The sequence below is a fragment of the Scomber scombrus genome, chromosome 10 (assembly GCF_963691925.1).
Source record: "Scomber scombrus chromosome 10, fScoSco1.1, whole genome shotgun sequence".
Lineage (NCBI taxonomy): Eukaryota > Metazoa > Chordata > Actinopteri > Scombriformes > Scombridae > Scomber > Scomber scombrus.
Window position 1 is genome coordinate 8557152 of NC_084979.1, and position 27885 is coordinate 8585036.

The window sequence follows — 27885 nt, forward strand, 5'->3', positions numbered from 1 at the left end:
TCATATTGAGACCCAGCACCTAAGTTAGGTGACCAAGCCATGGGAATTTTTTGATTTGAATGGCGGTCACAAAGGAAAGTAATTGTGACATTTAGCACCAGCTAAAGGTGTTGGTGTTGTTAAAAATAATACACATGACCCATTGAGAACTACAGCTGAACTCAATCAGAATTACAAACAACACTTTGACATTTGAAAAATAACAGAGCAACACAGAGACAAAATCAACTATGGATCCATCTGTAAAAAACTGTATTAGGCCTTTTGTTTAAACAGCAAAAGTGCATCAAAAGAAGGGAAGAGAAGTCACATGCTGAAGTTGTCAACAGGCACATGACAAGCCCACACTGCTATGTGACATTTTTATAAACTACACTTATAACAGCGTATATGATTGTGAGCCAATATTTGTATTGATTTCTGGTAAGTAAGTGAGTAAGCTTTACAGCTCAAAATTGCATTAAAAAAAAACTGCAAATCTGGTCATATAAAAACATACTAAGCTTCTTTCCATCAGCACTGGTGTTGGTATCAAACCCTCCCTGAGCTAAGAGCCCTGCCTAACCAGGCTGCACAAGAGACGTTATGGGGACAGAATGAAAGAGGTGTTGGTGTAGGGAAACTGCACCAATGGTGAGATGACAAGAGCTGGATAAAGATGAGAGGGTTGCAGATGGAACATTAATAAGAGACGAGCACAGATACTTCACTCACTACTGTGTATCAGAAATGGTAACATATAATATATATATATATATATATATATATATAGACACCTACTATACAGTATTTAGCTATATAAAGTAATGTAATTCTTTCTGATAAAAGTAAGATCAATAAACAGAGAGAAAAGAGATGGGAGGGGTTGGAAAGCACAGTATAGGGGGAACAATGATGTTTGTTGGACAGAACAGCATTATTACAGCCTGAAGGAAGGAGTTCAAAAGTCAAAGTTTGTCCTGCTAAATGGAGTGTAAATAGATCAAATTTGAAATTAGTTATTCATAAATGATTGAAAAGGGAAGCTACAACTACAGAAACAGTAAACTGACTGACAGGTGACCAGTGCAAAATGCAATGAAGAAGAATGACGAACAAGAATGACAACAGAGAGGGAGGAAGATACGTCAGAGAGGGAATCTGATCCTGTAGTGTAATCCATGTTGTCTCACCAGTGACATTGAATCACCTCTATATGTGTGAGCTTGTGTGTGCATTCCTATCTGCCCACAAATACACTGAGACACACACACACACACACACACACACACACACACACACACACACACACACACACACACACACACACACACACACACACACACACACACACACACACACACACACACACACGTGCTACAAGTCTGTGTGGTTGACTTCAGCTGCTGCGTGTTACATAAAATTGCAGACAGAGGGACAAATCGCAGCGTAGATAAATGGTGATGGGATTTATGGCTAAGTTGAAAGGTCATCTCACAGTAGATGGACCGATTTTTATGCAAATGTGGTTTATGAATAACAAGCCACTATAAGACTATAAGACTGGGAGCTCCATTCACCATCTCACTGACCTTCATATGGTAATCCTGCACATCTCCTGAAAAGCATATTTTAAAACATTTACAGATCTTATTCCATCTAAAGCTGCTTTATTTCATTTTTTGGTCACTGGTGGCGATATCATGAATTGAAAATGCCAAATTGTATATATTTCTATCACATTATCACAGTTTTATTGCAAATTGTTGCTGGTGTGGTCAGAAAACCAAAATAATGAGCTTAAAGAGGCTGAGAGACTTGTAGAGTTGAGGGGAACTAAAAAATTGTACAAAAACATGCTGTGTCTAAATGCTGTGTTACAACATATTTAACTCATTTCATGAAAGCAACACTTTCAAAACCTAAATCACATGATGCCTACTCAGGGGTGGAGTTAGGGGGTCGCTTTTGGAACTGCAGCCCTGAATGTTTGTATAAATGTATATTAATTAATGCTTGTAGTAGTCATACAATGCAGTAAAATTAAATTCTGCGCATGTCAAAAAATGGCGAGGAGCCCTGGCTCTGAGTACTCTCAGCTTAGTCCCAGATCTTGTCAACACAAATCCGCCTCTGGGCCTACTGTTGTCTGCTTGCCCCTGGGTTCATAAAAATATTAGTAGGAAAAGAATTCTAAATCTCATCAAATCACAGATGTAATTATTAATTTTTATATAGATCTGCTTCCATTAAATACAACCAACAAGAGGATATTTAAGTGACTTTTCACTCTCAAATAAAGCTTTAAATGTATGCAAATGTTCAGTGTTGAGAATTGGAAACTGTGTTACATAATTTAATTTGGCTATTTTCTTATTTGTCTGAGCAGAAGCTTATCAGTTCGTCTGCACACAACAGCAAATGTTAATGAGAGTAGAGTAAAGTAATTGCTGTCTGGGTCTCACCTTGGTGTTCTGTTGCCATGGAGACAAGTTTTTATACAGAGAAAAGCCATCGGTATGTGAGCACCCCTCCATGGTGTATATACGTGTATATGCATGGGTGAGTGTGTGTGTGTGTGTGTGTGTGTGTGTGTGTGTGTGTCTGACACTGACAGAATACAGATTTTAAATATCTTAAATAACACAAGTGCTAATTAAAAGCCTAAAGGGGAGGTGGAACTAAAGGAAAATAAACATTAACTAAGTGCTTATTTAAAGTGTGTGTGTGTGTGTGTGTGTGTGTGTGTGTGTGTGTGTGTGTGTGTGTGTGTGTGTGTGTGTGTGTGTGTGTGTGTGTGTGTGTGTGTGTGTGTGTGTGTGTGTGTGTGTCCAGTATCTGAACAATGATTACCTTGACCTTGACTAGGGTGATTGAGTACTGTTTCATTAAAAGTCTTTTTTCTGGTCCACGGGAGCTTTAAAAATGAATCACTGACACGAGGAAAGTCATGGCAATGACATCTGTTATATCCATCTGAGCTGTAAAATGTTAATCACATTCACACATTCATGGTTATAATATAGGGCAGATAATCATGATAAAACTTTCAATTTACACCTGCATAATTACACAAGAACAGCAGGAAATTATAGTTCTTGACAAGGCTCGCCAAAGCCTTTTTGGGCCCCTGAGCAGAATGTGACCACCTACTGGATTTTACCAGCACTCAAATATCATGTGGTCACACAACAATGAAAAACACTGATATAAAAAAACTAAAGTTTCAATAGACCAGAGTGCGAAGCAGCCACAAGACATGATTTGTTTTGGATGAGTTGTGTAGGCATGATCATTGATACTCCCCACAAACAGAGTAGCTCATGTCCATCACTGAATGGAACATGTCAATTTCCCGCTGCATGACGGTAAAAGGCATTGAAGGTTCTTGTTTTATCTCTTAATTAGGTGCTTTTTTCTCTGACCTTCTATTTTTTTGATATTCATGCACCACCACACCAAGGCAAATTCATAATATGTGCAAACCTAGTGGGCAATAAACCTGTTCCTGATTCTGATCACTGAAATAGAGGTAGAAGAGACAGACTGAGGAAAAGTGGGTAGCACATAAAGAAAACTGCATCGTCAATAACATACAACGCATCCAAATTCCAATACTGATGATAACAACCTCATCTGAGGCAGGATTTTGAACTTCAAGCAGCCCTCGCCACAAGATGAATTCTCTATGACAACATGTGTGGGCAACAATACATGTGATGGCCAGTCAATTAATCATTTACAAGGATTTGGACAGCTTAAAGCACATGTGCCTCATGACATGGTTTAAAGTTGTGCTATGGAGCATATGGTGACTGGTATTCTGACTGGTTCCCAGTTGTTGTTTTTTTACTGCAGTTCCACTAATCAAACAGTTTGTGGTGTTAATGTGCCAAAAAAAAAGCAATATGCCAGCAAAGGCAAAGTGCTAGCTAGTAAACACTGATGTAAACGATGATTCATTTAATTATTAAAAAGAATCTGCTTTGCAAATGTGTTATGAGGTAGCTACGTTGCACATATTTGTGAGGCCTCAAAAGATATACACAATGGGCTTAGCATAGAAACACTGTATGTAAACATAACTGTGATTGCTGACAATAAAACTCCAGAGCGTACCTTTAAGTTATATCATAATCATCTATTCGGCTGCTATGTCCCTGTGGTGTTGAAATATTGTTTAGAAAATGTCCCCTGATTAGGTTGTTTCCATGGGAACCACAAGTCCGCAACGATTATGGAACCATTTTACTTGCAAAGGCACCATCATCATCATCATATTTTTCTGTCCATGTTGTGGGGGATATATTTGTAATATGCAGCCCTCTTGATAAGGTTGGCTGTCTCATATGGGAACCAAGGTCAGGTGGAGCTGTGTGGTGCTTTGTGCAGACAGTCTCAAGGTAGCAAGTCTTAAGGTAACCTGTGTGTAGACTACGTGACTTAAGTTAACTCTAATAACCAATAGAGGCATAAATGTGTGAAGAATAACCTTATTGGAGGTTGTAAGGCTAGGGATTTAGTGAAGGGTTTGAATGCTCTTGTCCAGAAGTAGATGGCAGAATTGAGTGGTATTGCACAGTGAGTCACTTGCACTGTAACTCTGTTCTCCTTGGTCAAGCTTCAATAAATGTTCCTCCATAAAACATCGCCTTTACTTTGGCTTAACCAGCTCCACTATTCTTTGACATATTGGTGTCATGATTACCAATTCCAAAAAAACGACTGACTGGTACGTGCAAAGTTTCTTGCCTTGCCAAGTTTTTGTTTGATGGAATTAAAACTCCTGTGTATTTTCTACAATTTGGCTGAGCATCTAAGGCCTGGATAAGGTCAGAGCTTCAGTGTCTGGGTACGATGTCCTGGCTGAACTCTCTGAGAGCGTTGCTCGGGACAAAATGTGCCCTATCAACCTCTTAGTGGAAGCTCTAATCAAAAATTCAAACCCCCGCAACGCCACAACAGGGTGGTCTTTTCTGGAGCAGTGTCAAGGCTGTGCTCCACAGAGATAAGACCCACAGATAAGACTCTGTTGGGAAAGGGGGTTCTGTTTTGCTTCTAGCTGCCAAGTTTAAAAATTGTGTACAAAAGGCAAAATGTCTTTTGAATCTGCAATTATATTTTTCTCAAATCACTACCACTGCAAAGAAAAAAAGGCAATAAACAAATATGGAAACTTTTAATGCTTCTGGAGCTTCTATTGAGATGCATATGCTCAATGTTTTAGTGCGAATGCTGTGAATATGTACTGATGCAGTGTTTTATGATGTGTTTTGTCTTTAATGCTTTAAAAATTGATAATACTAAGCAGTCTAAAGCAGAGGCTGGAGATGAATCTGTAGTTAATTCATTAGAAATAAATGATGAAAGTACAGATGTAGAAGGTAAAGCAAGCAAACAAAGAAGCACAGATTCACAATGTTCCTGATCTCATATTGCAGTTTAAAGCAATGTTTTCTCCACACATGCCTGCAGGAATTGTAGGTATACAAGAAGCCTGGAAGTATGTGTTTCCTTTTACTTTGCTTATGTGTGAATGGACAAAGACTGAATGGCCATTTGAGGGATTATAAATACATGAAAGAGTGCATGAAAGTGTGGTCGGGTGTGGCTTATCAGCGGTGTGGTGTTGTAAGTGAGGATGAGAGGTGCTCAAAGTCAGGGTCTGAGGAGTTGAGGGATGTGATAAAGCAGTGCACAAAGTATGCTGCTGCGTGTCATATTCCCTTGTTGGAAGTTGTGATGAAGACCAAAGCTGAAGAAATTATGAAAATTAAACAGCGTCATCCTAAGAATAATGAGGCACGTGCTAGGGCAATGATGCATGGTTGGGCAAAGCACCAGGGTGACGCTCCATCCCTACAAACGGCCATGTTAGTTAAGGCTGGCTTTCCACTTCTGAAGTGTCTGACAAGCAAATATACTCTTTATACGAAGCTGTCGAGTGGCAATAAAGCAGATGAGACAGGGACAGTGAAAAGACAGACAGATGAGGATCTAATTTTGCATGCTGCAGCTGCTGTAGTTCAGAGGAAAGAGAGAGAGAGACAGCGAAGTGGACGTGAGGAGAGTCAGGAGGTTTCTGGCTTAAAATCTGTTGCGGTGCAGGCGGCACCCAAAGAGGAGGGGTCTGTCCAAGCTGAGCAGAGTGCAGCGAGTACCTCTGCCTCTGTACAGCAGGGAGAGATAAAGATAGCAGGTCAGAGAAAAGCACCTTCTCCCCCTCCCTCTGCTGCTAAGACTAGATCGTAAACACAAGCACAGGCTGTAAATTACCAAGCTCCTAAAATCATAATTGATGATATGGCTGTTCTCTTGGACCCCAGGTGAAATTTTGGATATGACTAAGAAAGCTCCTAATCCAATCAGTCGCCCAGATGAATATCTGGCATGGCTTTCACAAGTGTGTACCGTATACAATTGCCTGGTGCCTGATGTAAGACAATTGGTAACATTCACATATGGAACTGAGTGGGTTTTGTGCATAATGAATTTACTTTCCCTGATCCTACAGAGGATGGCCAATGGCCTGCAACCAAAACCCTGATTAACTGGGAAGCAAAAGAAGCTGTCATGAAATGTGCACAAAATCGCAGTGATTTTTCAATTGTTACTCAATGTGTACAGGGGAGTAAAGAATATTTGCCTGAATTTATCCAGTGATTTATCCAGGTGTGGGACACCCATGCAGGCATAAAACAAGAAGATAATGAGCTATTTGCCATCCAAACATTCCTGGAAAACTTGACCACACATTGCCACAGCTTACAAACTTGTGGTTGCTGATTGGTAGGACATCAGTTGGAAATCAACAATAAGTAAATTAATGGGGATCTACAGAAGTCAGGTTTTCTCAACAAATAACGCAGGCTCTAAGCCAATGATGCAACATGTAAACAATGGCTGTAAGAATCAAAAGGGGGGTGGACAGAACCCTAACAAAAAGAAAAAGAAAAAGAAAAGGGGAAACTGTAACAACTGTGGCAAACCAGGCCATTGGGTGAAAGAGTAAGAGTTAAGCCCCACATCATCCTGGCATATGTTATGACCCAAAATGGTTACCCTGCTTTGCCAGCCACCCCTCCAAACAATTCAGCTTTCTACTCGTCCCACTAAAGATCCAACCATGAAAGTTGAGGTTAATGGTATTACCGTTGATTATTTGGTACAGTGAAGCAGTTCGTTCAGCTCTTAAAACTGCTGAGCAAGTGTGTACACCAACATCTAATTTTGTTGCTACTGTAGGAGTTGCAGGCATCCCTATTGCAGAGCCACTTTCAATGAAATCTAAGGTGAGAGTTGAAAGTTCATATGTACAACACTCTTTTATAATCTCTGAAAAGAGTCAAGTCAATCTAATGGGACATGATTTGTTGTGTAAACTGAATTCTACCATTCAATGTGCTCCAGATGGATTATTTCTAACCATCCCTGATGACAAAGCTACATAGGCAGCCCAATCTATTGATTGTCTGTGTTGCTGGACGATACCAGAGTATAACATATTACAAACCTTCACTTTGCCCAACATTCAGCAAGTTGCTAAAACATCAACAGCATTTAAATTGACAAAAACACAGAGTGAATTGTTTCATGTTAATAATTCATATCCACATGTCACCATAGCGGTCAACCCACGTTATGAGCCAAAACATGTTGGGGAAATGTTGGCTCGATGCCAGTCATTTCCCCAACAAGCCTGGGTGATGGACTGTACATGATGATCATGATCAAATTTCATTGCCCCAAAGTACATTTGTGGTGCAACAGCCTCCTCTTTCAGTACATTATGGAAACCCTTCAGAACTCTCTGAAGTTCCAGCCAGTTTATGGGTTTAACATAAAAACCATGTGTCATTTTAAAATTCCGCTGCACCTCACACTCAAGGCTAATGCTAAGCTGCCAATGATTAAACAATACCACTGGCCTCCAAAAGCAATCACAGGAATTGAAGGTGTAATCCAATCCCCCCTGGGTCAAGGTGTGTTGATTCAAACCATCAGTCCATGCAAAATTCCCATTTTAGCAATTCCAGAGCCAAATTGTCCAAATGAATGGCAATTTGTTCAGGATCTGCAAGCCAGACACCAGGTCGACATTTCTCAAATTCCACGCACTACACAGTCATTTGTCATTTGTGTTCAACATTATTTTAAATTCCTATGCATTCAGGCAGCCAGAATCTGTTTCCATTTAAAGATAAATAGGACACACCTGGTGCAGGGCTTTGTTGAGAGTCCTACACTATATGCAGCAGCGGTAAAAAGTGACATGGAAGATTTGCAGTTTCCTGGGAGAAGCACTCTCCTACAACATGCTGATGAGCTGTTGATAGCTTCATCAAAGGAAGTTTGTCATTCTGACTATTTTGCCCCTGCAAGGACTGGCTGAGTGTGGTCACAGAGCTTCTTAGGCTAAGCTGTAATTTTGTCTGCTTGAATTGACGTACTTGGGCCACATTCTGAAGGATGGACAGTGCCTCCCATCCCCAGAGAGGGTGAAACTCCAGACCAACATGCCTCCTCTTAAGACCAAAAAGAAGATGCTCTCATTCCTTGGGTTGGCAAATTATTGCTGGGTCTTTGATTATGCCGCTATGGATTCTATCTTATGTGCAACCACAGTGCAATCAGCTCTTCCTACTGTGCAATAGACTGAAAATATGCACAAAGACTTCCATGATCTGAAAACTACACTCACCACAACCCCATCCTTGGGTCTGCTATATTATCATCAGCCCTTTAATTTACATGTACATGTGTGGCTTTGCTTTGGGCATCCTTGTTCTGAAACATGGGTCACATTACCGCCCTGTTGCGTACTGCTCGTCATGACTGTCACCTGTGGTCCTTGGTATGCCAGGCTGTCTGAGGTCAGTGGCCACAGTTGCCATTATGGTTAAAAAAAATCATCTTGCATTATACTGGCTCATGATTGTGTTGTGCATGTCCCTCATTCAATGTTGCACATTTTGAACACCTCTTCTACTCAGCATGTGACAGCTGCACATCGCTGAGGATATGAGGCAATCATTCTTTCCAGTCCCCACATATCATTGAGGTGCTCACCACCCTTGAATCCAGCTACTCTCATGCCTCTAATTGATACAGAAGATGATCACAATTGCATTAACACAACTGAAATTAGCACATCCCCAAGGCCAGACTTGGGGGACAATATCTAATTCTGACATGATCCTCTGTCTACACCAACGACTGAGCTTGTAGACCATCTGATATCAAACATCTTGATGACTATGCTGTAGTGAATGACTGGATCATTTTAGAAGCATGAGCGTTACCTAATGGTACTTCAGCTCAAGCATCATATTTTGGTAGCACATTTGTTGTAGACCTTTTTGCAATCATCAAATGTCACACTATTGGGTCTGAGCCTGTTACATGTGGAAATGCTACAGATTCTACAGCCAGACAAGCTGCCATTTCCTCTTCCTCCATGGTACACCAATGTGCCACCATACAACCCGCGAATCCAATTAGTGTACCTTCATTTAATGATGTTGTGGAAATGCAAAACCACTCTGATGATAGGGAGAAAAACATTTGGTTGCATAAAGGTTGTGCCTGTGATTCAGTGTCTGACTTGTGGCTCCACCCCAATGGTCGGACTGTTTGTCCTTGTTCCCTCATCTGCTGGCACATGTTGCACACCGGCCCACACATGTAGGACAAGGAGGAATAAATGAGGTTATTTGTTCAGAGTGGTTTACGCCCGGCATCACACAAATCTCATAAAGTGGACAGATTATACATTTACATATGTATACAAATGCCAAGTTGCCAAGGTTGCAAATATGTGTTAGTACTGGTAGATATGTTCTCCAAATGAGTAGAAGCATATCCTTCTAGGAGAGAGGATGCAAAAAGAGTTGTCAAGTGCCTGCTGAAAGAAAATATTCCTAGGTTCGGTATACCACAGGAAATAAATAGCAACAGAGGCCCAACTTTTGTGGCAAAGAACACTCTCAGAGTCTTGCAGCAGTGCCATGATTTCTGTGGCAATTGCATGTTCTTTATCATTCTCTATCAAGTTCAGGCCAGGTTGAAAGGAAGAACCTGACCAAAACAATGATGTAAATGTTGAGAAATTTTCACTTACAGGTTCTCCCTCATGACTTACAGGTTCTCCCTCATCATTAACACTAAGCTGTTAGTGTTAATGATTAGGGAGAATCTCTCAGTAGGGTGACAATCCGAGTAGAGTTCCAATCAGCAAAGAAAAAGTGAAAATTAGATTTTTTTTAAAAGGGCATTTTCTATACGAAGACCTACATGTTCACTGCAATCACTAAGAAGGCTATGAAAATCCAAATCAAACCCTTTCAAATGTAGACTATCACCACAGGAATATCAAACATCATGGTCAGACTGCTATGGGAGCAAATGTTTCTTACAATAAATGGCTGCTTTTCAGCACTTCCAAGAGATTGTAGAGTGAATTTTAACAAAAATAAACCATAATACACATTTTGCTACCAAGGAAGATGTCATCAGCTGTCAAAGACAAATTTTTCCTTCAAAGGAATTATTTGAGATGTAGGGAAAGTATTTGCTAGAGTCTTTGCTGCTGGGAACTTGGGAACTGCTTTATAAATAGTAATATATCTATATATCTGTGTATCTGTATCTATATCTATATCTATATCTATATCTATATCTATATCTATATCTATATCTATATATGTATATGTGTGTATGTGTGTATGTGTGTATATTGATAGATCATAAATAATATTATATTATAAGGATATATTGTTATGCATAAGGATAAATTCTGTAGTACTAGTGGTTGACGAAACAATCCCCACTCAAGGTCCAATTACTTTTTTTCAGGGCTGTTGACATCATCACTAGTAGTGCCAGATGTTGTTTACATACAGTTATTATGATATTCATTCTTTTCTGCAGTACAGTTGATAATATCACCAAAAATCTTTTGAAAGGCTGAGAAGCATGAAAATGTCTCTCTGCATATCTGCGATAAAGACAGATGAAGGGCACTTACACATGTTCCTCCAAAGGGTTAATATTAGCTACTCATCCAACCATGACTGCCCCATCACCTTTATGCTAATAGCTTTACAGAGGTCAGTTGTACTACCAACGCACCTTCATTAAATACACACACACATAACCATAAGAACACTCGCAATTCAACTGGTAGGTAAGTCTATTCGTCTTCTATTTTTATCCTGCAGTGGTTATAGCAATAAACAATCATTGCTTGTATTAGGTGTATTATATATACTTTTTATCCTGACTGATGCAGTGTGTTTGTTTGATTGTGTATTAATCACACAATGACGCAACACTTATAGACAAAATGAAGAGGCTGGATGAGGCTCCTCGGAGTGAAGCCCACAGAGAGAACAACAACTGGGAGCGAGAAAATCATTCAGACACATCCCATAATAAGAGTCCGCTTCTAGCTGATCCATGGAAACCATGCAGACAGTCCCGAGGATTTGTCAAAGGTCAGACTTGAGTGGAAAATCATTACAATCTGTTCAATACTGACCCAATCAATACATCAGAGAGTAGCTATTTCGGGACCAATCTTCATCATGCATGTGATATCATACAAGAATTTAAGTTTTTGTTTGACCTTAATTTGAGAACTAATAGATTATCTTTGAGGTAAAGGACAACACAATCAATGTTAATCAAAACTGAAGCAAGATATCAAATAAGAGTTTGAATATGATGATATGCAATGCAATCAAATGAGTCGTGGGGAGACACATTGGAACTGTTTTCGTCAATAGTGGCTGATTATTCCATTAACGTCCATTATCCATTTACTTAAACGTAAATATGATCTGTTGCTGTTAATTTTGCACATACAGCATACTGTAATCTGTAATCTGATTGGTGAGTGAGGTAACAAGTTGGACAGACAGCAACGTGGCACAGATGTTGTCATGATATTGTTCTCTTTCTATTCACTTTCTCCAAGAAATCTTCTGGTACAGCTTTTCATTTCTAACCGCTGACTTCAGCTTTCTCTGGGAGGCCTTCTATCCCAAAATACTATGACCTGGACAGCCTTGTTTCTCCAACAGGCGTTCTCGGTTACACTGTTGTGCTGGTCAATAAAGATGCAGTAGTTAAAAGACAGTTACTATTTTCTGCTTGACCAATCACTTTATGAGCAATGCCATGATTTTGTTCTAAAAGCTCCCAAAAGCGGGTAATGAACAATGGAAACGAAAACAGAACTTTTCACGAGAATGGCTACATGTATTTTTTAAAGTTCAACATCAGTTCTAATTCAAAAAAGCCTGTCTAAAAGTATCTAACTAAATAAATATGTGGTCTTACAGACATTCTCCAAACACAAATTAAATGAGGCTAACCAACATTTCTGTGTCCACAGAGTGGCTGTTGAAGCTGAGGTGTTTTTTGGGAACAGTGTGCAGAATAGAGTGGTATGGCTATGCTGCTCTTGGCATTTTGACCGCTATCCTCAGCTTTCTCATGGACCTCAGCGTAACAAAGCTGCTGAGAGGTACACACACACACACACACACACACACACACACACACACACACACACACACACACACACACACACACACACACACACACACACACACACACACACACACACACACACACACACACACACACGTACCTTTCAATCTGAGTGAGCTAAGAACACAGATGATAAATGCTTTTCTCTCATTTCACCTGCAGCTCATCAGTGGCTTTATATGAAGCTGGAGGGCAACAGTCTGCTGCAGTTCTTCTGCTGGACTCTTTACCCATCATGCCTCTGTGCTGTTGCTTCATCGTTTTCCCATCACATCTGTCCCTTCTCCACAGGTCTGTCCGACAACACAATTATATACTTACAGTATGCCAAAAAAAGAAAGAAAAGGTTTTGGTTCAGGAATCAGTTTTCAAAGGCAGATCTACACATTGGCAAGCCATGCTGACCATGTCAAGAGTTTACAGAATCATACCAAATAATAAGATTAGTTATAATATTAATAAAGATAAAATGTTTCTGTTGAGCAGAAAAACGTCACAGAAACATTAAAATAGTTAAAAAGAAGAGAGGAGATCCTGTCGTTTGGGGAGGGCACTGTTGTCCAAAACCTCTCAAACCAAGCCAGTGTGATGGTGAATTTACAGTTAACATAAGATATATGCTAAAAGTAGTATCTTCTCAACTCACTGCTCTCAATGTTTAGTTTTTTTCACATCAGGCAGCTGTTTTCAACGAAAAACAACTTATAATATCTACCTTACATCAAATGACAGACACAAAAGCTAAAAAGAGACATTTTCACCTTACAATAGCAAAACAAAGCTAAAGGGAAAATGAATATTGGACTTACATTTGTCAGATGGACACAAACACAACTCCAAATGAAAGCCATTGTTTCTCCACATCTGATAAATGTATAATTGTTAGTCAGGCAAATCATCTTATATAAAGTGGCAGTATGTCACTGCTGTGTTTGCAGCTTGTTTTCACTGCCCCCAAGTGGCTACTAATGAGTTATTGAAGGTGTAAGTATTAAATTATTGATGCTAAATGCAGATTTAATACCTTTATTGTAGCTTTTTGATTTCAAATTATACTTGTATCAATGAATGCCAGCTAAATGAAGGAATTCTGGCTGGTCTAATTTTGAGTGAACTATAGACATGACACATGTCATTTATTACTTTCCATGGGTTTCATTGGCTAGAACATGATCAGATAGGCTAGGCATCCCATATGATGTTGAAAGGCTACACTGAAGGCACATTAAAGCATACAGTATCAGTACCATCATGTGGGTTTCCATCTTCAAGTATTCTTAAAAAAGATTAGATAAAGTATTGTTAAGAATTTTTTCTTTTCTTTCTTTTATAGCAGCTTTTTTTCCATCTAAAGTAAATGGCACTGAGAAAAGTCAGGTATGATATCATCTTTGAAAGTCAGTATGAAAAAGTCAACTATGATGTTATCTGTCTCACCTTTAATGTGTTTCCAGGAAACAGATCTCTATGCCTGGTGTATGCTAATGTTTTTGTGCAGTATATATACCAAGGCTTGGTGTGATATAATATAAATGAAGTCCCTGTCATCCCATCACCTTGCCACTAATAAATAAAACAACTAAAATAATTTCTTGTATATTCTGGTGGAACAGCTTTTGTTGATTGCTTTAATACCTTTGGGCGTTTCAATAATCTTATTTCATTTTCCCTCAGGTTCGGGGATACCAGAGGTGAGGACCATGGTGGCCGGCATTGAAATGCCTCATTACTTGTCACTCACTAATATGTTTACCAAGTTCCTGGGCCTTATCTGTACACTGGCAGCTGGTAGCACTCTATTCCTGGGCAAAGTGGTGAGAGACATCTTAGTATAGCTGCTTTACATACAAAATATGCAGGCATCCTTTTATATTATGTGATGTCTACTTTGTTGCTTGCATGAACAGTTTTCTATATTTGTCTCTAACATCAGGGTCCATTTGTGCATCTTTCCACCATGGTGGGAAGCTACCTGAGCAATCTCTGCACTCTTATACAAGCCAATAAGGAGGTAAACTCACAGTGGTCCAAATAATTCAAAAGTAGTGTTCACCCACTTTACCCAAAATTTGAGCGGTGCACATATTTAAACAAATGTATAACTTAAAGAAGAATTTAAATAAAAATCAAAAGGCATGCTACTGTAACTTTCCTTATAGGATATATAAAAAAGTCATTACAGAAACAAAACATTACAGCATATTTCTCTTCTAGGAGAAAGCAGCTGGGGAGATGCTGGTTGTAGCTGCAGCAGTCGGGGTAGCCAGTTGCTTTGGAGCTCCCATTAGTGGTGAGAGAGTCAGTAAAGGTTCAGAATTAGGAATCAATGATTTTGTATGTATGTATGTTTGTATGTATGTATGTCTTCTTATCAAACATATTTTCATTTTTGTTTTCCTCTTGTAAGTTTCACATATTTTGTCTTCCCTTTTATCCTCCCTCACACCTCTGCTCCTTTATCATATTTAGATGTTCCTTGTCTCTCTTTGATTGTCTCATCTCTCTTGCCTAATATTTTGATCCTCTCATCTCACTGTTTATTTAATTTTTGCAACCAATGTTCAGGTTTCAGTAACTCATACTTAAACTCCATTAGTGCTCGTAGTGTATGATAAACTCAAAATTGCATTATTACAATTTACATAAAACATTAGACTGTTTATTAATGCCTGAAAACTCTCATCTCCATCTATTTTTTTCCTTCCTCTGTCCCTCCTCTCCTCTGCTGCTGTAGGTGTGTTGTTCAGTGTGGAAGTGATGTCCTCTCACTTTTCCCTGAAGAATTACTTCCCATGTTTCTTCTCAGTCGCCTGCGGGGCGTTGACCTTCCGCCTGTTCTCAGTGTGGAGTGGAGATGGAGGTAAAAGAGGCCTGACCAGCTCTCGCCCCCTCATGGTCAAAAAAGAGAAGGTTACATTCACCACTTTGTCAGGTGTCCATAAAACTAACACTGAAAGAAAGTTTCCTTGCTGTAATCATTCCTTGGTAAAAGATCCCCTTCGAATGTGCTTTCAATGTAAGTGATGGGGGCCAAAATCCACAGTGTGTCCACACAGTCACTTTGTGTAAACATGTTCATCTGGAGTTTATCTGAAGCTTATATGAGTCATATCAAGTGGATATCTGCCACATCATCATCATCATCATCATCATCATCATCATCATCATCATCATCATCATCATCATCATCATCATCATCATCATCATCATCATCATCATCAGCAGCATCATCATCATCATCATCATCATCATAATCATCATCAAATTCCCTCTTTATGTTTCCTTGAACAGTGTTTCTGTGTTGAGCTACAGTGGAAGTATAGTATCGAAAAGAGGGACCCTAACCCTAAAAATACTGTGATGTTGATATCTACTTGATTTGACTCATTTGGATGACTGAAGCTCCATATTAGCTTCAGATCAACTTTAAGCACATTTTTTTGCCCCCCCCCCCCTCCCCCCAGAAAAAAACAGCTCCTGACTGATGCTTTAAGACAAACTTGAAAAATTTTGAACCCATCCCTATCAATTTCACATGTCATTTATATTATAAGGCTAAATTTAGTGGACAACCCTGTCCACACATTACTGGGACTGCTTTTTATGGGTTCAGCAAGGTCTCTTAGTTCTAATTACTTTCTTAACATGACAATGCCCCTGTACCCCATACACCAGGTCCAAAGAGAAATGTTTTTTCCGGTTTTGTTTGGGGGAACTGAACTGGCTTGCAGAGTGCTGACCTCAATTCCATCCAATAGCTTTGGGATTCACTCTGTTCCATTTTCCGAGCTTATTACCTGACATCAGTGGCCGACCTCACTAATGAATATGTCCAGCAAATCCCTGCAGCCAGGTTCCAAAATCCTGTGTAAATATTCCCAGAAGAGCTGTTACAGCAGCATATTAATTCAATTTTGAAATGAAATGTTCAATAATCACATAAAGCAGAAATGTTCAGGTGTCCATATACTTTTGGCCAAATAGGGTATACACTGAAATTAACAGACAACACCAACTATTTGAAAAAGATCTGATGCTATTTTTTTCTACATGTACATATTTGTCAATAAGCATGGTCATATTAAACAGCAGCATTTACATTGAGTTTGGTTTTACCATTTCAAGGTGTACTGACACAATACTTTAAAAAAAATAAAAATAAATGTAAAGCAAATTAAGCAAGTTAATGCAATACTCTGGTAATTCCAGCTTGTCAGTGATGTTGACAGCTATTTAATAACCTGTCATGACAATAACTGGGAACGCCAGCTTTAGCAGACTTTTGTTGAAACAGTCATTGTGACAGACTGTAAATTTCAATAAAAATGTAATGCAATAAGGTGAGGGACGATTCAATTTTAAAAGGCTGTTGGGGAAATTGGAGGGATTACTCCAATTTGTTTTGTATCCACAGAGACTCTTCAGGCACTGTTCAAAACTAATTTCCCCACTGCTTTACCTTTCTTCCCGCTGGAGATTCTGCTGTTTGCTTTGCTGGGGTAAGTTTATTCTTGACAGCATCTCCAGAGTTAAACAAGTTCTCTATCTGTCTGTGTTTGGCTTAATGTCTGTTGATGGAAGACAATTTTGTTTCTCTTCCGTATGTACTTGATTGTTAATTCAATGAGATAAGCTATTTTGTTTCTTGTGCTTATGTGGATATAGAGTGCATGGGTTTGCTTGGCTGTATGGGTAGTGGATACCAGGAAGAATAGCCAATGCTCGCACTGGTGCTAATGGGGATACTAAAAAAAAAAAAAAAATCATATCAGTCACAGTGGAAACTCTGTGACCAGTGTTGCTGTGTTTTATTTTTGCGTTACAGTTCTAATTAGCATTCATAGGTTTTTCGTTCCTCATACCACTAATTTCCTGACTTCCTCCTCATCATCATGATTTCCGCAAGTCTAATGACATCCGTCTATTGCTGCCTGGGTTAAAATAAGCCTCTTGTCTCTGACTTTAACAGGCTGCTGTGTGGAGCCGTGAGCCGCTGCTACCTCTTCTGCCATCGGTGGATCCTGCAATTCACCAAGACAAACCCAGTCCTCCTCAAGATATTGACGACAGAGTGAGAGCTCAGTCTTTTTAATTTGAAGGCCAGATTGTGATGCAAAGATGAGTCACTAGCTGCATTAGACATAAGATTTTGGGTGACTATATATTCAAACAGATTAAATGTTCTAAATACATGGTGTTATGTTCAGGATTATTCACATAACACAAGAACACATCAAAGCTAAACAACTTTTACGACAATTATAAATATAATTTGCACTTCTAGTAGATCTAAGTAGTGTACAATGCTACAGGGAGCCTTTTGAAAGATTGGAAAAGATTAGAGCAGGCCTAGTTAAAATGGTAAATGGCTGCATTTATCCAGCGCTTTTATCTAAAGCGGTTTACAATTTTCTGCTGCGTAGCACACTCACACACTGATGGCTGCAAGCTACTGTACCATGCAAGATGCTGGCACAGTATTTTGCCATGTATACTGTATGTATTGGTCTTTAGCACATTATCTTGTCAGCATCTTCAGTTTCTTGCCCAAGGACATGACGACATGTTGACAGGAGGAGCTGCGAGGGATTGAACCACCAGCCTTATTAGTCTGATTAGTGGACAGATCGTCCTACCTCGTGAGCCACAGCCGCTCCTAGTGTTAATGGTTATTCTGAAGCAGTCAAATGATTTCAGCTTATTTAAATTTCACAATGACCTTAATGAAAATGACATTATAACAATGGTGACTGTACATGTGAATGTCTCTCTGCAGGAAGGGTCTGTATTCAGGAATGGTGGTCTTCCTTCTGGCATCTTTGACGTTTCCACACTCTGCTGGCCAATATATGGCTTCTAAGGTGCATGCTCAGAATTTAAAGGTCATACATACATAATCGATGAGTTAGAGCAGCACTGAATAAGATATTTTGTGCGTTATCTCCTTTGTCTTATTCAACAAATCCCATGAAACGACCAAGACCATGTTCTATTTAAACACATCAATGATCACATCGACAATAAATGTGGGCACTGACGTTTCCTCTGAGTTGAGGCTGCTGCCATAAATACTCACTTTAGAGCACCAAATGTGCATTAATCAGCTACTGAAAATAGTCCCCAACAAGTGAACTAGAACTACTGATAATCAGATTAAATTGCCACATAATTTTCACTAGCTTATGGTCTTAATTTTCTGTTCTGGATGAGGGTTATTTTGTTTCATTTTGTCCAAACTGACCGTTAACTAGAGACATATTTGTCATTTTCAGTCATCACTGAAGCTTTTAATTTTCTTTTTTTCCCCACTGGATTTGTTTTCCTTAAGAAAAATATGGAATAATGCAATAATCCAAGAATGTTTCTTTCATACTATATCTTCTTGCATTCAGACAGTGATTTGAATGTCATCTCTTACAGTACACCATGAAGCAGCTCCTCACCTCCTTACTAGACAGCAGGCAGTGGCTCTCTCAATCCCACAATGCCTCTGTTCAACTGGAGTCCGAGCCTTTGTTGGAGTGGAGCTCATCAGGGAGTCCTATCTATTTCTCTTTGGCTGTCTTTCTGCTTATGAAGGTACAAACAAAGGCTAATTAAGGAAACTCTTATCTCTGTCCACCTGCACTTATAACCAACAGGAACCGTAACAAAGGCATTAGGTTTTGCCACCCACTCCTGCTGTCCTCCTGGGTCATAGTGACCCATAATTGGCATACAGTAATTGACATTTTCACAATAGAGTAAAAGAGCTAAAGACAGTTTAACCTTTGAGGCTGAAATGTCTTCCACAACCTGATGCTGACTCATAGCAACACTGCTAGTAAAAAGGATGGATTTCGGGATTTAGAACGGATAGAAATCACAGCAACTGGCTAAGTGATGGCTGAGTCACTGGTATCAATCAAGATCGACCACCCGATATCTATTATTTCCCATTTGTCTTCTAAGGGAGGAAAAGCGTACTATTGCACGGGTAGGCAGAAAAAACAACACTTGAACATACATACGTAGACATTTCTTGATTGAGTTTCTAACACCTGTTTAAGTAAACCATCTCTAATGCATTAAGCTCTATAAGAAATCCCCTCCCACTAGTCAACCCTCTAGATGAGTCACTTACCTCAATAATTTTTTCTCCACATGCAAATGTGAAATGTAAATGAGCATAATTCAATATTTATTTGTGTGAAATTGATTTGAGAGCATTGCAAACATTTCCCCGCACACAGATTGATAGTGACCCATCTGTTGTATAACATGTGCAAGTAAAGCTGTTGTGGCTATTCAGATGCCAAAGAGAGATTAGACAGTCTCTGTCTCTGTTGTCGGTTCTCAGCTGTGGATGTTGGTCCTCGCCTGCACGCTGCCTCTGCCAGCTGGATACTTCATGCCAGTCTTTATCTACGGTGAGTAAAGGGAAAGGACTTTGATGAGTTTGTTGTTCAGAAAACCTGAATGGAATCAGTTTAAATTTAACTTGAATGACTTTTTCACGCTGTACATTTTCACCACAATGTGAAAACTGTGGGAGTTTTTTTCTGGGCAGGGTAAAGGGACATTTAAAAGTAGAAAAACTTCAATTAATTGCTTTGATTTCTGTTTTCCAGGGGCAGCTATTGGGCGTTTGCTAGGTGAAGGAGTGGCTTACGTGTCCTTCACTGGAGTGACTTCAGACCAGCAGTGGGCTTCTATAAATCCTGGGGGCTATGCTCTGGCTGGTAGAAAAACCTGATTAATATTTATTGGTTTAATAATTATGTATTATCTCACCTGTATATCAGCAGTGTCTAAACACAATTTCACATGTAATTATTTGACGTATTCAAGCAAATATTTCAGTGTCAGTCCAGATTAATAAATATTAAAAGTTTAGATGTATGTAGATTGTTGATGGTAATATCTGTGCAGAATTGGATTTTGTATATCAGATGTAGACAAAACAAGATAGCTATGTATATGATGTTTAACAAAATGTATTAAAACACTGATATATCATTAGAATGTCAACTAGCAACTGTAATATGCTTTCTGCCTTGTAGGTGCTGCAGCATTCTCCGGTGCTGTGACTCACACCTTGTCCCCAGCTCTCCTGGCTCTAGAGTTAACTGGCCAGTTCAGCCATGCTGTTCCCATCCTCCTTGCCACACTACTGGCCAATGCCCTGACTTGCTCTGGGCACTGTCCTTCTTTCTATGATGCCCTCTCTATCAGCAAGAGGCTCCCACACCTGCCCTCTCTGATAAAAGCCTGTCCCAGGTGAGTAAAAACAAAGACTGATTAAAAGCTAGTGCCTGTCGTGGTTCAAGTGTCAATCTGCATCTGGAGACTAGCAAACACTGCTATTTTTCACACCTGTTGGTGTTGGCTTGTCCACATGCTGCGTTATAACTAAACAATTTGTCACTGCTATAAATGTAATATTGAAACCACAGTATATCGAAACACCACACAACATTCTGCTGCCAAAGTCAAATTAATAGCACAAGGCTTTTGTGATAAGTGGACATTTCCCCAAATAGCTGGAGCTATTGATGACCCACAAATTAATATCAGAGCTCCTCCTGACACACCAGCAGGTTATTTTGATAGAAAAGGCCATTGTCAAATTGTTTAGCAAGGTGTGGTAGGCGACAAACCTAAGTTCTGGGACATAGATGTTGGGCAACAAGGTAACATCCACGATATCCCATGTTTTTGCCCCTTTGGGACAGTATGGTAGAGACGACAGAGGCACACTTTTACCAAGAGTGACTGAAACCTTTGAAGGGATTAATGTGTTGCTTGTTATTTTAGGGGATTCAGCCTACCCTCTGCTGTCATGGGTCATGAAACCTTACTGTGAGGTTAGAGGAATAACACGAGCAGGTTTTAATCATCACCTTTAGTGCTTGATTTATGCTTCGGTGTCGGAACGCATGTGTGAGTGTACCTTTGGGTGCCTCAAAGACTGATGGAGTTGACTCCTTAAGTTATGCAATGCCTACATTACCCTGGTCGGCCAAATCTTATTGGCATGTTGTTTCCTTCACAACTTTTGTGGAGTTCACAATTAGCAATTCCTTGATGGAGAAAATTTGAAGAGGAAGATGAGGACGTCAAGAAGTCATGTGAAACAAGGCTCACCGCAGGACAGTAGAAGGGTACATTAAATGAGATGCAGTTTGTAGAATAAAAAATCTAAATACATTTTTTTCTAGAATCTAATGTCAAGATATCTGTATTTAGTTTTTTGCATTGTGTTGTTCTCAACATTCTTTCTTTAAACATTTCTTATATGAATGTGTGATGCATGGATTGTAATGATGACCAACAAATAACAAATCCAATGTTTATTAACCTTCTTGTATAAGAATAGGCTTGTCACTATTTTTAGCTGAACCCAGGTGCAGACAGGAAGAGACTAGCCTGTAGTAGCAAAAAAAGTCTTTATTTCACCAAAGAACTCAGGTGTAGAGATAGTCTTGAAAGGGTGGCAGGGTGGGTGGCAGCCAGGCAGGCAGTCTTTATTGAACAGAAATAACAGGAATTAAGATGGCGTAACTGGCAGTTAGGACGACTTTCAGAGCTAGAGCGGGCACTTCTCTACCATGAGTATTACGACAATCTGGCAGGGACTGGCTGCCTGTGCTGGCTTCTTATAGAGTTGTGGTGCTTGATTACAGTCAGGTGTTGTCTTGGGATGCAGAGCAGGTGTGTGGAGAGCAGGCAAGAGGGAGAGAGAGAACGAGCAGACAGACAAAACCGAAACACACCAAGCACAACCAAGCCACACAAAAATATTACTTCTAATTAGGGATTCACAAGTTTAGGTCCTCAACATAGGTCTAACTCAACCAATAAGACTGACTCTGAACAATACCATTATTATTCAAATGAGTTCTCTCTTTATTACCAATCCAACAAATTTTATAACGACGGACTTGATCAACCAGGAATGTACTGGGATAGGTTTCAGTGAAATATTTTATTAAAATAGGTCTGAATTTGTAAAATAACTCAATGACTCAATTTCACAAGTTGAAGAATAGCTGAGCTGTGTTGTTAACACTATATGCAAAACAGTGGAGACATCAATTGATGCCATTGATTGCCATTTCATGGAGTGGATGACCTGCTGTGGATGGACTGTTGATTGTGGAGCATGGTGCAGTGGTGGGTAGAGCAGGTGCTGCTGTGGAGGCGTTGGCATCATTGGTGGTGGTCCAAATAGATTGGTGTAGGATTGTGGAATGTAGGAGGAATGTGGCTGTGGATAGCTAACTAGATTCTTGGACTTTGTAGGCTTCTGTAAAAAATTTGGTGTGAAAGCATCCAATTTTGCTAAGTGTGAGTCAGTTTGATGTGTTTTTCTCAGTTTTTTAGCAGGTGACATCCAGTATTGCGATCTCATGGCAATCAAACCATTCAGGGTTTGACTGAAAGCAACCTGAGACCACCTCTGTGAACTTGGCCTGCTTGTTTTGTTGTGTATTTGAGTGGGATTGGATATTACAACAACTTTCACACTGTTGACACTGTTGATGTGATGTTGACTATCATCTTGGATTTTTAGTTTGGGGCTGGTGAGGTTCATCTGACTTTTCCAGTCATAAATCTGACTTCAGGGCGTATTCCAGTTCAAATTCAGACTTCCGAGTACAACTGCAATGCGCCATGTAGGCTACAGGTGTTGGTTGCCAAATAGTGAAGTTCCCCTTGTTGTGTCAGTCAAAACACAAAGGACGCTAAGATAGAGTAAAGTCTTCTTTATTGATTCTCTTGTAGAGTAGGCTTAGGCAGTATCTATTTTTTCATACCTTCCTACCTTCTTGATTTTTCACTTGGGTATACAGTGTTTGATGGTATTTGTGTAAAGAAATGCAAAAATTGAGCTGCTAGTGATAGAAGTAGCATGTCGGACACTACGCGTCGTCCATATTTATCATGAATTTATAAAGAGAACTGGATACAGAAAAAGTGCTGGGCTTTGAAGCCAATTTGACATAGCAGCCAAACCATGTCGTCGTCACATGATGCTGTTAGGCCAAAAAATATCTTTTCACATAGACTTATATTGAGAGATGTGTGTAAGTACTCTCACCTTTCCTCTTCACCCTGTATACAGCCGACTTCAGATACTCCACAGACAGTTGTCATCTCCAGAAGTTCTCTGATGACACTGCCATTGTGGGATGTGTGTCAGAGGGGAACGACTGTGAGTACAGGAAGGTCATCATGGACTTTGTCGACTGGTGTGAGCAGAACCACCTCCAAGTAAACGCCAGCAAGACAAGGGAGATGGTGGTTGACTTCCACCGAAAACCCTCCAGCATTGCACAGGTGAACATCCAGGGACTTGATATCGAGAGAGTGAGGACATACAAGTACCTGGGTGTCCACTTTAACAATAATCTGGACTGGTCAGATAACACTGACTCAAGAAGGGTCAGTGTTTACACCTGCTGAGGAGGCTTGCATCTTTTGGTGTGTGCAGGCCACTGCTGAGAACCTTCTTGGACTCTGTGATGGCATCTGTGGTCTCTTATGCAGTGGGGTGTTGGGTAAGGGGATGTTCTGAGCGGGACAAGAACAGACTCAACAGACTGATAAAAAGAGCTAACTCAGTCTGTGGCTGCCCCCTGGACTCCATAGAGGTGGTGGGAGAGGAGGGTTTTGGCCAAACTGTCCACCATCATGGACAACACCTTCCACCCTCTGCATCAGACTGTGAGGGCCATAAGCAGCTCCTTCAGAGACAGACTCATATACCCCAAGTGTAAGAAGGAGCACTTCCGCAGGTCTTTCATTCCCACTGCAGTCAGACATTTGCACTTTAAGGTCCTTTTTTAGTTTTTAATTTTAATTTTATTATTGTTTTTAAATGTTTTTTTGTCATATCCGTATCTTTTTGAGCTGCTGTAACGATGAATTCCCCACTGTGGGATCAATACATTTATCTTTATCTTTATCGCTTTTAAGTAAGCATCAGAACCCCCTGCGAAATGACTCGTTTCACAGTCAGAATTTGATCCATTTGGTCCGATCAAATTTCAAAAGTTCAGATCTGCACGATTTAATCATTTTATCCCCATTCAAGTTAGCTGGAGTGTTAAATTAGAAGTTAGCCGTCTTGTCCAGCGGAAGTCTCTGGTGCATTTGGCCCATAGAGAATATGCAGTATGTTTTCAGGAAGTGGGTTTTTTGGCTTCAATTGTCACTGTGCAACTTTCATAGGAATGACGTGTATCCAGTTCTCGTTATACATCCATATTTACAGTCAATGAACTGTAACAACATGGCAACATGTAGCATCAGCTAGCATTACTGAGGCACATGGAGGGCAGTTTAGCTTAGCAGATATGCAAACATCTAAAAGCATCAGTGAAATAACTAAATAAACCATGAAACCTCACTAAATGTTTTGTTCAGTCTTTAATAACTTGTTTTCACTGTGCTCTGACAGCGTGTCTCTTGCTTTGCCTATTTATAACTTACTGCCCTGCTTCATGTACTCAACAGTGCAGCTGCACACCTTCGCCACAGGGGGGCCCTGTGGCGTAACAGTCAACAGCCCTTCCAGCAATTTGTGACAATAAATGTAATTGTCTTACAACTGTAATCAAGACATAAAATGTCAAGGTGAATGAAATGAACAAGTGCTTTGAACAGATACATTTCTCAACTGGTGATAGAAGCAAGCAGTTTTTGTCTTAGTAAACTGTTCACCAGCCAGACTGATTTCAATCCTTAAACTGGACATTTTAATATCTGTTAGATACCTTAAATTACTTGAATATGTTTTGGAAGTGTTTTCTTTTTTTAAACAAACATTTTCAATGCTGTACTCTGTGATTATGTGAACACTGGGAACTTCTCTGTCTGGGCTTCTAACCTGTAAATAAAATCATAAAATACACTGCAGCAAAATGTAACTGATATTTGCTCCTGTTTCTGTCTGAACATAAAAATGACAGATCCTCTTTTGTTACAAATATCAGTGTACATTTTTATGTTAATTAAAAGCAGTGAATAGTTAATAGAAAGTGCATTAAATGCATTAACCTCAATAAAAATGTGCATTTACTGTTGTCCCACCATAGTTGAACTATTGTGTCATTCAGCTAGATATGTCCTTGGGAACTGTTTGGAAAAGGGCAGGCATCTTACATTGTCAGGCAGTTGGATTCCTGAGATCACAAAAGAATCCTCATAGGACGCTGACTGGTCTAAAACACTGGTTCCACTGGAACCACTGGCCAGACAAGATGGATTCTTGTGTAATTGTGTGATCTTGTAAATCCAGTTGCCTCGCAAGATATATATAATTTAATTTAACCAACATTTCACCCACAAAACAGCTTGTGTTCCAGGTGTAACACGAGTCATCTCTCTGGCAGGCTTCCCTCTACACCAGTCGGACAGGTTTTGAGAGCTAAAGCGGTGCAGCTTCAGAAAGCAGCTGGGCCAGTGGAGGTTCAGCAGGCTGTCAACACCAGCGCTGAAATACAAATCCCTGTGGTGGACTCACATGGTACGCATACAAAGATATTTGAAAGTATTTTACCCCAAACTGCTGGCTTAGTCATATTCTGTCTAAATCGTCACACAAAGTTTTAAGGTATGCAATATTGGCACAAAGTATTTGGTTGTCAGCAGGATCCTTGAGAAAACATCAGATACATTCTGGTCACTTACACCAGATGGAGCTTGTTATAAGGAGAGAGGAAAGTGATGAGAGAAATGATGAAACATTGTGACAATTTAAAAAGCTGCAGCAATTCAGCAGTGAAAGTGCCTCAATAAGGAGCTGACAGGTGTGAGAAAATAGTTGGTTGGCCAGCTGTGCCTTTCAGCAGCAATCACATGGATGAATTTTTGTGTTTCCAACAGACCATTCTCAGCCCACAAGAGAGCTGCACACACTCTAAACTGTAGCGCTGACTGTGGCAAAGAATATTAATTTCCTCTCCTCTCCTCTCTTCTCTTAAAGAGTCGCAGATTTTACTGGGGTTTGTTCTCCGATCAGAGCTGCTGATGTTCCTGCAGTACTGTAAGACTGAGGTAAAAGGCTGGATGGAATCAGACAAGTAGCTGCAGAGTTAGGTGGAGGAGTGAACTATCTCATGCTGCTTAAAAGCCAGATCATGTCTTTAAAATCCATTTGACTTTGATTGAATTTTTTTAAAAAGGAGGATGGGAGCTAAATGTGCATGCAGGGTGAGCTGGCTGACGTAAAATCTCATTTTATGACAGCCGACATCTAGTTTAAAGCATAATCCAGTGATAGAAAAAGACATAATGAGCTGCTTATCAAAATTAATTTTAAATGCCAGATTTATGGATTGATGGACAGCCCATCTACACTAAAGAATTTTTTTTTCAGGGAATAGAAGCTGTGAATCATGATTTCTGAGTTCTGAACTAATACTGAATGCTACTGCATGACAAAAATGCATCTAAGGGAAAATGCATGCAAATGTGAATATGTATGTGCCCTTTTTCAGACTATGGAGAAACATCTGGATGAGGTCTGTTGCATTCATCCATCCTCGGCCCTGTTATCACCACACAGCACCGTTCAGGAGGTAGGGAGGCAGATTAAACAAGAAAGAAATGTTTTAATTACTATTAAAGCTCAGTAAGTGTTAATTACTGAGCTTTAAATGTATTGTTAGACATATTTCTGACAAGCTGTTTCCAGTCTTTATGCTAAACTAAGATAACAACACCCAGCTCCGTAATCCGCCAATTTTACACATCAAGGTTTGTTTGCAGGTCTTACATTAGCTGCTGCTAGCACAACACACCTAAAAGACGAAGAATTCATAGAATAAAGAAGACAATATCGCTGGTTCTGCTGCATCGATTTTTATCCTCTTTTAAAAACTGTCCGTCATGACAGTGTTATAGAAGTGCCATGCTAAATCAATGAAGTGCTCTTTTAGTGCACACATACACACAAAGACAAAATGGTGAACTCTTTTGTTAAAAATTAGCTGCTTCAATCATGTTTCTTCTGCGTCCTCACAGGCCCACAGTATGCTGAGTCTGGTTGGAGCTCAGACCTTGTTTGTCACTGACAGAGGGAGGCTAGTGGGGCTTATTTCTTGGCCAGAGGTAATGAGTGTTTGCATGTGTTGTGTTTATGCACATTCACAAATATAATCCATAATATTTTCTTAATGACTCATGCTGTCTGTCTGTTATATTCCTCTGTGGGTATTGTGTGCCTTGTCCTTACGTAGCGCAGAGAAGGCAAAATGGCTACTTATGGATTCAAAGCAGTCTCTTTCTCTCCCTCACTGCTTCTCTTTCTCGTTTCTCCTCCAGATGAAGAGAATATTAGAAGACTTGGCCAAAGAAATCTAA

At 39.8% G+C, this 27885-nt stretch overlaps 1 protein-coding gene across 1 annotated transcript; it reads left to right on the forward strand.

Annotated features, from left to right (window-relative positions):
- The first annotated feature begins 3341 nt into the window (after nt 1–3341).
- clcnk (chloride channel K) lies at nt 3342–27885 on the forward strand. Its single transcript, XM_062426909.1, has 20 exons — nt 3342–3363; nt 11358–11474; nt 12377–12508; nt 12697–12825; nt 14209–14348; nt 14468–14545; nt 14749–14824; nt 15269–15394; nt 16949–17033; nt 17504–17605; nt 18311–18395; nt 18955–19113; nt 19874–19943; nt 20145–20255; nt 20577–20793; nt 25914–26047; nt 26507–26577; nt 27021–27101; nt 27547–27633; nt 27847–27885. Exons 1-20 carry the CDS (start codon nt 3342–3344, stop codon nt 27883–27885), a joined length of 2061 nt encoding a protein of 686 aa, XP_062282893.1.